The sequence below is a fragment of the Carassius gibelio genome, chromosome A3, assembly GCF_023724105.1.
Source record: "Carassius gibelio isolate Cgi1373 ecotype wild population from Czech Republic chromosome A3, carGib1.2-hapl.c, whole genome shotgun sequence".
NCBI classification, from domain to species: Eukaryota; Metazoa; Chordata; class Actinopteri; order Cypriniformes; family Cyprinidae; genus Carassius; species Carassius gibelio.
In genome coordinates, this window is record NC_068373.1 from 15437523 (window position 1) to 15450830 (window position 13308).

Genomic DNA, 13308 nt, shown 5'->3' on the forward strand with positions numbered 1-13308 from the left:
TCATTACACGCTGCATACACTCAAGTGGAAAAGCAGGTTAAAAATAGCATGCTTTGAGATTCGGTTCGGATGCTTTAATAGCTCATGAGCATAACTAAAACAAAATGACCGAGGAGGTTGCCTGGCAACAAAGGCAGCTCGACTCAAAATGTTTCTACTTAATGAAACAGTTGAGTAGGTGGTGCAGGATCAGCCCAAGGAAACAGTTTAAGTCGACGGTGGTGCAAAGCAGGCGCACGCAAATCGGCATTTTCGCTCACAATCTTAAAAGCACAAGGCAAAACATTGTCTGGGGACTTCCCCTCTTCTTTGTGAGAATGAAACCAATTATAGTGCGGTCAATTATTTCCAAGTTAATTGCCGTTAAAGCCCTCCTTGTCAAAGGCTAATGGCTATAATCCTGATAAGAGGTCTAATTACGGCAGTTATAGGAGTAAATGGATTTAAGAGTCTGGCGGCAGGTGAAAACAGATCTTTCTTCCATTGCATATTTTACTCCATAGATAAACTGGGGACCTGGTATCGGAATGCATCATATTTTCTAGCATAACAGGGCTTGACCCCATTGTGGATTGAACATTGCGAATGCTCACATGTTAACCAAACACTTAAGATGGAAGCACCATCACTCATGGAGACGTGCAATTGTGCCCTCATCTTGCTACAGAGAAAGATTTTACCATGACAACTGGGGTACACTAGAATCTGAGCTGCTTTGTCACAATAACGCCTGCTATTATAGCATTACAAACGAGCTCAAATCTAAACGGTCATTTCAAATACAGACATAGTGTGTGTGTGTGTGTATATATATTGTGACACATTATTACAATTTTCAATTTTGATTTTCAATTTAATAGCCTATATTTAAATGCAAATGAGTTTATATTTAAACATGAGTGATTACACAGTTCAGCATTTTACTCCAGTCTTCAGTGTCACAGTCTTTTCAAAATCATTCTACTATGTTGATTTGGTAATCAAACATTTCTTCCTATTATCATGTTATATTTACTTTATATGATTATGTCATGCTGTAAACATTTGTGCTGCTTAATATATATATATATATATATATATATATATATATATATATTTTTTTTATTATTCAGGATTCTTTTATGAATAGAGAGTTCAAAAGAACATAAAAAGTGTCTTTGTTGGCACTTTTGACCATTTTTTTGTGCATCCTTCATGAATAAAAGCATTAATAAAAAAAGCATATATATAAATCATCTATATATATATATATATATATATATATATATATATATATATAGATGTTTATAGATTGTATAAAGCTGACATGCCTATTCCAAGTACACTAAAACACAGCTCCTCTTTTTGCAGTAATGCATATATTTTGTTGCTGCTTCAGCAGATGACCTTTAAAAATATAGCATTCCTGAGGTCTGCAGACCTTGGGAAGTTTATGATAGCTGAGAAATCTTCCAGAGCTCAAATATGATCTATGACCTCATATTAAAGAACCTTAGAAGCTAAGAAAAAAAAAAAAAACCTACCAAGACCGCACAGATAGGATAGCTCTATTCAATAATAGTAAAAAAGTATGACCCTCAACTATCAACTTCTTGAAATTCTTTGCGTTCTTGAATTTCCTCTGAACTTTGGTTAATTGACATTTAGAAGGGGAAACAACGGCCTGTTGAGAACTTAATTGCAGCACGACAGTTTTCGTTCCTCTTCAAATAAAGGTCGAGACCTCAGCTCCTCCGCCGACAGAGGCACGCATATGCGATACTCCTTCAGGAGCATAACACCCACACTCGTCAAAAGTGTTCAGAAATTCATAAGATAATCAGCTCTCCACTCACTGCTCCCGCTTAGTTAACGTCCTCCTTTTGTTAAAGTTCTGCAATCGCCTGAAAACCTACAGGGGAGAAAACGTATATTTTAACAGCATCTTCTGAGATCTGTATTTTATGTAATACTTAGCTTAAAAGAACTGTTTTGTCAATATGCAGCAGCAGAATAGTCTATGGTGTTGCACAAAAATGGTTTTGTGATATCGTTTAAACACTGACAACTGTAAAACCTGGACCTGAGAAGAAAAATAAGACTGTTATTTAGTGTAGCCATGCAGCGGAGCCACAAATGTCAAACATTTTGTCTCTGTCTTCACGAAAAATATCATTCTTTAAGGAAAAAAATGGACTCTGATGGCCGATCATCAATTATAACACAGGCAGCCTTTTTGAAGCATAATGCAGATGATGCAGGTGAAGTTTGTTTTATTTTTTGCAGTCTTTCACAGTGAGAGGTGGACATGTCGTGTGTATTTTGCAGATTGGATCCCTGCTGACATGACAATGGCATTTAATTAGAGCGGGTGAAAGGATGTTACCTTTGGCATTGTGATTGCCTCTCAGCTTCGTCATTGTCGCTGTCACATCAGTCTGCAGGTAATCATATAAGAGAAGGACGTTAATATTATACATCACAGTGTGAATGTGATACCAGCGTCTCATGTTCAGGCTATTATGTTTCCTATTTACACATTTTGTGTTCCTGTTGATGCATATATCACTGGCACACTGAAAAAAAAAGTTTATTTGGTAACACTTTACAATAAGGTTCCATTTTTTAACTACGTTCGTTGACGTACTAACAATGGAAAATACTTGTAGAGCATGTGTTTTATTTTTAATTTGACCATTTATTAATACAGTAAAAAATGGTTATATCTATTAATATTATCTAATGGACTTGAGCTAACCTGAACTAAAAATATAGAACATTTGTATTTTTATTTACTATCATTAACAAATACTGTAACAAATGTATTGCTCATAGTTAAATGTCAGTTAATTAATTAACATTAACTAATGGATCCTTATTGTAAAATGTATTTTCCCAAAAAAACAAAACAAAAACAAATATATAAATTTTTACAAATATATATATAAGTAACATTTACTGGAAAAGTTTATTTATAATAAGATTTGTTTTTTCGTCCATATATGTGTGTGTGTGTGTGTGTGTGTGTGTGTGTGTGTGTGTGTGTATGTATGTATGTATGTGTATATATATATATATATATATATATATATATATATATATATATATATATATATATATATATATATATATATATATATATATATATATATATATATATATATTTAATTTCATGTTATGCTTAAAATACAATAAAACTCTATACCAATGACGTTAGAAATAGTAATTTAAAATAACTTATATCATTTTTATACAAGATCATAATGTTTTAATATACAAAAACATTAGATTACATTAATAAGTCATTTAGTTTCAACAATTAATTTTTTTTTTTTTATCAATATATTTCAATCATTTCACGATTTTAGTTCAAAGTTTAGTTTTAGTTCTTCTCTACAAAAGTTTATTTCTAATAGAGGCTGAAAGATTGAATGGAAGCTATTCTTCTTCTGGAGTGAATGAAGGTTGTTTGTTGAGGTTGTGACAGGTGCAGCGTTCCTTTAGCTTTGCTTATCAAAAATGCATTTTGTTTCCTAAGACAACAAATCATTTATGCTTTCAGGCTCATGACACACACCTCAACTAGGTCTTACCTACCCCCACGTCTCTGAAGAGATGCCCTCTGTGCTCTACACCAAGCCTGGCTACCTGCTCATCTATCAACCTGTCTGACTGTGCTGTGGATCCAGTTAAAGTAAAATTCCTTGCCCACACTATACCCCCTCCTTCTCTACACTGAGTGCTGCTGTGCCTTTATGGTAAGATGTGCTGTAATGCATGCATAATTTTTGCGTTTTAGAGTGGCTTTGATATTCGAATTCCATTTATTGAGAGCATTATATTTATGTAAATATCGCAAACAAATCAGTAAGTAACTGGCATGTGATGTGGCATCGCAGTGCATATGCATCATCAAACAGTTCATTATTAACGCTATATTCAATCCTGTTTGATAGTTACTGAGTTAAATGCACTATGCAATGCACAACACTACGCCTTTCACCAGCAGATGGCAGCAAGGAGCTTCTTCTTTTTTTTTTTTTTTTTTACCAAGAAAATAGTAGTTAAAAAGTCACTGAACAATCTCCAGTTGAGATGTTTATGTTTTAAAATCATCAAGTGATTCAAAGATATAATAATGATATGATACACAGTTACACACACACAATTGTGATTACAAAAAGTATTTACACATATATAAATATTCATACAAATGCATGTATAACACATATTTAAATATAGGCTACTCTCACTGGTCCATATTCTAAATATGCATTAAAAAATCTAAATATGTCTCATTACAACAGGGATCATGTGTTCATCTGTATTTAAACGTGGTTTTTCTAAGAGAACAGCATGCCTTCGCAGCAGTGCTATTGCAAAACTGCCTGGGTGGCTGACAAAATACGTGTTATTTTGTCTGACAGTGACATGACGCTGAACATCTGTCATGCATGCTTTGGTGTGGAGCACACAGTAAGAACTGGAATTCAGCCATTGTAAGTTATCTAGTTACCCCTGCACAGGTTACATTGCATCATGCTTAATTCTGTGACGAGGACATCACATTGCACAACTGGCCTTAAGAGTTTCTGATGTTGCTGTAGAAGTAGCTGAGGTTATTATGCATAATGGAGATCAAGTCAGAAAAGAATCAATAAAAACAAAAATCAACTGCAAATGTAAAAGTGCTCAGTAAATTTTCAAAACAGTTTTACAAATAAATGAAATGTATTTTTGATCAATATGTTTAAAGGGGTCCTATTATGCTCTTCTACAAAGTCTTGATTTTGTTTTGGGGGTGTGTTGTGATTGCTTAGCTGGGCCAGTGTTTGATTGGCAGCACAAATCCTGGAAAATATGCATTGTAGTCCAAATGAGTCGTGCGTTTAGTTATTACACTGAAGAAAAAAATTATTAATTGAATTTACTAATTTTTTTATGGTAAGTGGTTGCAATCAATTTATTTTAGCTACATTTAAATAAAATAATTTAGTTGATTAACCTTCAGCAAAAAATAGTTTATTTAAATGTAGCTAAAATAAATTGATTGCAACTGCACTTACCATAATTTATTTTAGTAAATTCAGTGAACAATTTTTTTCAAAGTAAAAATTGATTTCTGTTAAATAAAATGTATCCTTTTGAAGTGGACTTTGAGCTTTGTAACTTTTTTTTTATGTTCAAACAGCAACATTACTGTTACTGTTACTAATGAACTAAAGTTGAAAAAGTGAAAAAGCATAATAGGTTTTCCTTTTAAAAATCCTGTACAGTAAATTATGAGGAAGACATCATTCATATTGATAACCTAATAAAAGCTGTTTTTATTTTATACAGAGTGGGTTGCCTCAAGGAGGAGGCCATGTTAAGATCATGTGACCAGATGAATAAATTTCTTTCTTTTCTTTTTTTTTTTACAACTAAGTTTTTTGTACATTGCTAGAACACATTTCTATAATAGTTCACATTTTCTACATACAATTCTCCTCACCAACTTTCAGCATCGACAGCCCAGAAGTAAATCTCACATCAAATGCGCAAAAACCTCCAAAACACTTCATACAAATCTCAAATCAAGACATTCTTCTATAAAACTAGCAAAACTTGTCACTAAACAAACACACTTTGTCACTCATAAAACAATGACCATTACCACTAACAACTGCTAGCATTATACAGTATTTTTTTTATTTTGCAAAACAAGAATGACAGCTTTCTACTGTTTAGTATTCAATGGTCCATGTTTACATTAAAGCACAAAATAATTCCTAAGATGTTCATTTTTGTATATAAATTGTAATGAAATCAAACGACTAGCACCTGACCTGTGTAGGTTCAGCTAAATCCAATTGCTTTCATAATATTTTATTTTTTATTTGTTTATTTAGTTTTATATATAGAGCATATTTCAATACATTATAACTCTTGAAATATAGCAAATTTCTGTATTATAACATTTTGCGTTTTTGATAGTTTTGAATCTAATTTTAACGAGAAGGGGAAAAAAGTACATAAATATGCATTTTAACCTGTGGGTACATTTGGTGTTGGTTGTGTCTGAGAGAGAAAACAATTCATGCAATTTAATTACATTAATTGAATATATCTTCTGCCAAAGCAATGGAAAATGACCTAACACTGGCCTAAGTATTGAGCAATAGATTCTAGCGATTGTAAATGAATAAATAAACACTGTAATATGAGTACACTTCTACATTTAAATCATATTATTATTTCAAATCATTGTATCAGGTCACAAACAAGTGTTCCAAACAATCACACGTTTATTCAAGCCGATTCAAAGCAGGTCTCCGGCTGACTTGCTTGCACCAATGGGCACCAATTTCTGATTGAGTCCTTACGGCTCTTATGTCTGTAAAGCTCATGGTCCTTTACCCCCAGCCGCTTTGTCATGCTTTACTGTGTCAGTGCAATGCGGAAGATGGTGATGATGATTAGGAGGTCACAGGAATGATGGGAGCTTAGAGGCCAGAGGCCAGCTTTCTCCTGTCTGTCAGACAGTAGATTTCTGGATAGGGTTAGATGGCAGCCGGCCCATCACCCCTTTGCTTTAGGTGCAGCTCCCAAAGAGATCAATCAATTAGCAATGTCAACACAGGTATTAGCCTCTGAGATGGTGATTTACATCCTGAGAAAGCAACCAGCCACACACAGTTAACCGCGTGCAACACGTTCGCTCCGGTTTCTCATGAACAGACAGCTCTCTATCTCAGCAGAGGATATAATTGGATACTGAGGGAAAACTCTGGTGATTTGTGCTGCACCTCACCTCTGTCTGTTTTGGCTGGAGGCGGCTGGATGGAGGAGTATGATGGGAGGAAGGAGTGCAGGCTGGCACGTTTCCACAGCGGGAAAGCTCTCATACACTGCCCTGTGCTCCTTGATCAGATTCCATTCGCTGTTCTGGTCAGTTGCACCGTATCAGAGAGCATGACAAATATGAATCTCCTGTTCCTGTCAGAGCGCCGCTCCCTTCGCGCCCTCGAATAATTTAACAGCGACAATATGAAGCCAGTAAAGGAAAAATGGGAGCATTATGTTTCCTTTCTTGCATTTCATTTCATTCAGAATTTAGGCTGCACTGGTCACATACTAAAATATGCTTTAATCATTTGTTTAAGTATACGTATGGATTAACGTTGACATACATAATATTATAAAACTTCGGTCACGACCTTCGAAACAACGCTTGAGAACCAGCTTATTAATTTGGTGTGGGAAAGTAACTCTGAGCTATGTTTTGAGAAGCGTTTCAGTCAGTTGCAGTGTGCAGAAAATTGCGAGAGTTTATGAGTCATTTACTGCTGCAGCAGCTGTTTGCTAGTTCTGCTAGACATTTACTGTTTACCTTCAGATGTACACACACACTTTGATTCAAAAGGTCTAATATACATCGCATGAACACATGTCCCATGAATGGTAATTTGATAAAAAAAATTGCAAAGATCTTTTGGGAAGCTCATGAAACTTTTATGGGAACTGTCACATTCGCACTGAACAAAAAAGCAAACTGTTTTGACATCAGGTCCTAGTTCAGAGAGTACGATAATTAAATACCCTTGAAATCAAGTCTTTTACTATGGCAGAACGGATATCTCTGACCAAAACCAAAACTATTTTTACCCCCACAAATCTGTTACCACTTCAGTGCTCTTTAGACATGTTGGAGAATTGCTGACAATACAAACATCACACAATCTGATCCTTTCTGATCAGCTCACAAATACATAGAATGGCACTTTTCAGCTTCCAGAAATTGTCGTTCCTCGGACACCCAGGCAATCTGAGAGAGATGGTTAGCGGCACGGTTCAAGGACTTACTTTACCAAAGCACTGAAACTCTTAGCCTACAGTCAGAAGCTGTCTGACTGAGTATTAAAGGCTTCGTGACATTAATCCCTAGCACACTACACTCATATGGCTAATGAGGGCCACTGAGGATCACTGTCTGGCTCCTCCGCATGGATGCTCAAATGTGGAGTCTGGGAACTCAGTCATATGGCCACTCTTATTCTCCTTCCACTTTTAATTGCCACATTTCCTGCTTCGGATATAAATAAATACCTCTATCTCTTGAAAGCAAGCACTAGAATCAAAGTAGGCCGTGAAAGATTAAAGGAACTCTCTGTTAACCCTCAGATGAGGGGCGCCGCTCCACAATGGATTAAACCTTCTGAAGCTGTTTCCTGATCTAAGACTTATTGTTATACTGTTACACTTGGATGTAATTGCATTTCTAGAAATCCCTTTTTCATTCAGGCTGACAAACACAATATTAAATGAGGTTTCCTTTTTATTTTTCCCCACAGTATCTATGCACAGTAACTATGCATTTAATTTACTGACATGAACATGTGCCTCTGGACTTAACAATTAACCACATGGCAATTAGCATGATTGAAAGGGGTCGTTCATGTGTTAATTCAGGACAGGTAAGTCCCTAACTCACCCATTTGGAAACATACTCTGACCAGTCAAAACTTTACAAAATCAAATATACAAAAACATACACAAATTTGGATCAGTAATTTTCTCTCTTTCTTTTTTATTTTTATTTATCCAGATTAAAAAAAAACAGCAACACTTAAACACACAATGTAACCCACAAGTGTTCCCTTTATTTTTATTTTTTATTTTTTAGCATTATAGGCAGTTCCAATACGAATCAACAATATTATCACAGTAGATGTTACCTAGTTGAGTTGAACTATATTCCATAAATTTGTATTAAATGTTATACATTTGGAATTCATTGCAGTATTGGGTGGCCAAAGCCGGAATAATATTTCAGTTTGTTGTCTTTGCACTTTTGTTGTTTTGTGTGTCACTGAATTCGTGCAGCAGATTTTTTTTCTTTGTGCCGCTGTGTCAATATGACCCGCACTTGACCAACGCCAAGCTCATTTTCTTAATTTACTTAAGTAAACCATGTAATGCAACAAGAAGTCCTGGTGTCCGTCACCTATCTGTCATCATCTGTCGCTGATCGATGGCGTTCGGTCCACATGAGTCAATTACAAATCTTAAAGCCTGCCTGCTCCACATACAAAGTGTTTCATCGGCTCCTCAAGAAATCCACTTAGACGCAATCCTCCCTCATCTCTCATGAGATAAGGAGAAAGAACCGTCTACTTGGGGGGCACGCATGTTCTACACAAACAAACAGAAAAAGAACAGAAGTAGCAAACCTTTTCCAGGTGTAGCCGGCCGCGTGGCCGCGGGGAGGGGTGAAGAGTCACTTTACCCACCACTCTGTTCGTGAGGGGGCAGGACTCACATGGAGGAGGAGGAGGTTTATCAGATGGTTTGTCTTCTTTTGGGTCTCTGTTGAATCTGATGTTCTGTCTGCACTCTCAGATGAGAAACGACTCTCACCAAAATCGCAACTTTTTTTGTTGCATCGCAAGCCCAAAAATCGTCGGATAAAGTTTGGCCAGCTTGGAAATCTTTTGAGGTGTTGTGCGGTTTTCGCAAAAGTGTATTTCTTGTGATCGCGTGTCACTGAGGCTGGAAGTTTTCCGTGGACTGAAGTCAGGATGTCAGATATCTCAGTCAATGACCATCTGGAGGGGATATTGTCTGATTTTGAGGGTAAGTGCGCGAGTTTCATTTATTTTATAAGTGAAATTGTATTAGCTACCATTATTGTTATTTTTATTTTTTGGAGCTATGACTTGGAAGTATAATTATTTACAAATTAAGTGTTAAAAATGTGAAAACTAAACCTTTTCTTAACACCTTTCACTATGTTTATGTACAATAATAAAAATGCAAACACACACATATATATATATATATATATATATATATATATATATATATATATATATATATATATATATATATATATGTATATGTATATATCTACGTCAATAAATTAATAACATTATGATGTAGTTATTTTTTTCTAAAAAAAAAAAAACCATTAGTCTATTTTCTTTTAGTCTATTTTAAAATGAAATTTGGGTTTATGGATGTCAGTGAAAGTTTGCTGTTTTATTATAATGTACATTGTGACCATTTATAAAGTGTAAACATCCATTGTCCATACAGACCCTAAGCACATGGATGACTAGAGACAAGTCTTCAGTGTTAGATCATAGGACACGTTTATTTAGTGTATAATTTATTTATCCAAATTCTATTTTCATGAAACAACATGGTCTATTTCAAGTGTGCTTTTGGTATTACTGCAAAAGGAGTTGCAGCTGTGGAACTTAATTGTGCTATTAATTGTGCTATTCCATATCTATCTATCTAGCTATCTGTTCTGAAGAACTTTGGAAAGTTGTAAAAAGTTAATGAAAGTTGTGCGGTTGGATGGTCTCCGAACATTCCACTGATGTGCTGCTGTAATTATCTTAGCATGCTCTCGAAGCTTTGTTTCTTTACACTGAAGAGCGTCAAAAACCATCTCCACAAGCCTCACCACAGCCGTGTCCACTATTGAATCTGACACACATTTCTGAAGAAGGGAGGCACTCTTTCCAACAGATCCGTCATGGACGGACACAGCGGGGACAGGAGAACAATAGTTTCTCTCAGTGTTTAGACAGGTGCTGATGTGAAGAGGAAAAACAAATTAGTTCAAGCACTCAGAATAAAGCACCATCTATTATTATATTTGTGTGCTGCGTGGAAATAGTTGTTGGCTAAATACTGTCTGAGGAAGCACTTTTGCTGCATTTATAATGTTATGGAGCAGTTTGTTATGGTATATGCTTGAGCAAAAACTCATTCTTAAGAAACTGGGAATTACACACGATGACCGAGAAGATTGAGGTGTCTTTTGCTAAGCAGTAAACAACTTCACTGGGTGTGAGGGCCAGCCAATAGAGTCCTTTCGGAACAAGACATCAGTGTGCCTCCATGTGCTTGAGTGAAGATAGACAGAACCGCTGTTCATTCTGAGGAAAACGCCTCTTGGAATGTTGTTGGACGTATAGTGAGATCCTTGGTTCTTTGATATGGGTGTTTGTGGTCGAGTGACTGTGAAAAGCAGTCATCTATGTCTTATCAGTAGACGTTGAATTGTAGGCATGAACTTTTGTGATGTGAGGCTGTTCTTCGGGTGATGACGGATGCATTTCCTGTAAATGTGAATGTGTGGAAATGAGGGAAAAGCTAAATAGGTCCAGAAGAACTGCCCTTAACCTTCCTGTTGTGTAATTTGAGACTGACTGCATGCATGCTGTATCTTGAGGGTACATTTTTGATCAAGCAGATCCAGGATCATGTGATGATGTAGTGGTGATTCGTGGTATTGATTCACTAAAAGTCTAGCCTACATAAAAACAAAGGATGATGGGTTTTATTGCTTTTTCAGCCACAGTGCATTCCTTACAGCATTATGGGAGCCATAGAATAAAGATTGAGGAGATATAGGGCCCCTGGTAAAGCCTTGTGGGATAAGGGAGGCTAAGCTTGTATGGAATATCTATGTACTGACTGAGTCTATGTGTACATGAACAACCCTACTGAGAAGAAGAAAAAAAAATGGACTGCCGAGTTAAGTTATTAATGTTTGTATACGTCACTCAACATGACACACAAATTGACCCTGAACTTCAGAAACTTTAGACCTTGAACTCTAGAAATAGAGAATTTAAGGAATAGTTGTCCAAAAACTGCTGCTAAAACTTCCACTATGTACTACAAACATCCATTATACACTATAAACTTACACTATATAGTTACTGGACAAAAAACTAGCAGCTAGCCCCTGTATGCATGTACAGAATTCATAGTGTGTATTTTTTTATTTATTTAATTTATTTAGTTAGTTTAATTACATTTTTGTTTTGTTAATTTAATTATTTATTTTACATTTATTTTATCTTTCATGTACATAATTCATAGTATTTTAATAATTGTATGAATTGTTTATATATTTATAGTATATATTTTTAAAGAAAGCTTAGATAATGACACACAGCTTTTTGATGTCACATTTGGTTATGTCAATCACAGGTATTTAATTTATGACTGAGCTAGATTGGGGCAATTACAGTAACTTGCCCCTTTTATTTCTTGGCTGTACTTCAAAAACTCATATGCGCACATACCTTCCAAATTCACCATGTGACTGTCTAACAAAACACTAATTATAACTTAATCTTTCTAAATTTTTTTAGATTTTAAATTTTAGATTTTAGTATTAAATAGTACGTTTATGGAATATTTATATCTCAACAATTTGATCATCATTCCTAAAAACACGTCCAACCAAACTAAACATCTGTACAAGATGGTCAAGCTTTATTCTACCTTTGTTCACCCTTTGATAAGTATTTAGAAAAAGTAGTTTCTGAGATGTTTCTCTAGGATCAGATTCTACCAAAAGCTGCCAAGTTACAATTAGAAAGACGCAGGAATCCTGGAGTACACAAAATGGCTCAGGCATGTTTCTATGTAACATTGATCCCCCATATTGAGGATATATGGACTGAAGCCCATCAAATGTCATTAGTTTCTTTTTTCACCCTTATTTTAATCATTATTCCAATTTAGAACATTAGATGCCAAATCTGCAATGGTAATGAAAGCACACTGGTGTTGAATAGCACATGCATTTATGGATCAGGATGATAGAGGAACTAAATTCAACTGAAAAGGCCAAAAAGGTGTAATAGAGAGTATCTGTAACTATGTGAAAGCTTTTCATGGCCCTCGGGGGGTATGAATACAGTACCTTATTCGCATCGCTGCAATGCTGAAAATGGCAGCTCGGAATTCAGCTTCCAGATGTGCCTTAGCAGAGGTGGTCTGAGCAACGTCTGAGCTATGTGCTTAGGATGGCTTTTCAAGGGGTCGTCTGGGAATACCTGTGAGGAATGTGATGGTGGGGGATGAAAAACCGCAACAGGCCCAAACTTGCCCTTTCCCAATAGCCCCCATCCGCCTGTCCAACAATTCATTCTCCCTGTAGGTGCATCTCTAAAACTTTCCCTCTCCGAACTTTCAGGTTAGCAAAGGAGCTACATTTACACTAGAAATGCTGCTGTTTATTATCATATGATCTTTATGTTTTTTAACAGAAATGCCATGGATAGATAATATACATGCATCAGTGACTTTATGGTGTCCCCTTGACCTCCCCAACCTGTCTCTTTGACGACCCCCTCTGCAATCATCCCCAGGCCCTTTCTCTGTTTGCCTTGCAGCCCCTCACCATAAACCTTAGGTCCAAAGTAGCATGGCAGCTAGTGTCATAAAACCATGAAATGCATGATCTTGAATCTATGTGAACACATAGTACGCATGAGGAAACATCTCTTTTATTACATTTAATGTGGCTTCCTTTAG

At 35.8% G+C, this 13308-nt stretch overlaps 1 protein-coding gene across 1 annotated transcript in view; it reads left to right on the top strand.

Moving 5' to 3' along the window:
• The first annotated feature begins 9083 nt into the window (after positions 1–9083).
• Positions 9084–13308, top strand: part of LOC127948666 (neuronal-specific septin-3) — a 75986-nt gene continuing 71761 nt past the window's right edge. Inside the window, exon 1 of the mRNA XM_052545274.1 lies at positions 9084–9594. Coding sequence (XP_052401234.1) covers positions 9540–9594 — 55 coding nt within the window. The 5' untranslated portion in view covers positions 9084–9539. The remainder of the gene's footprint in view (positions 9595–13308) is intronic.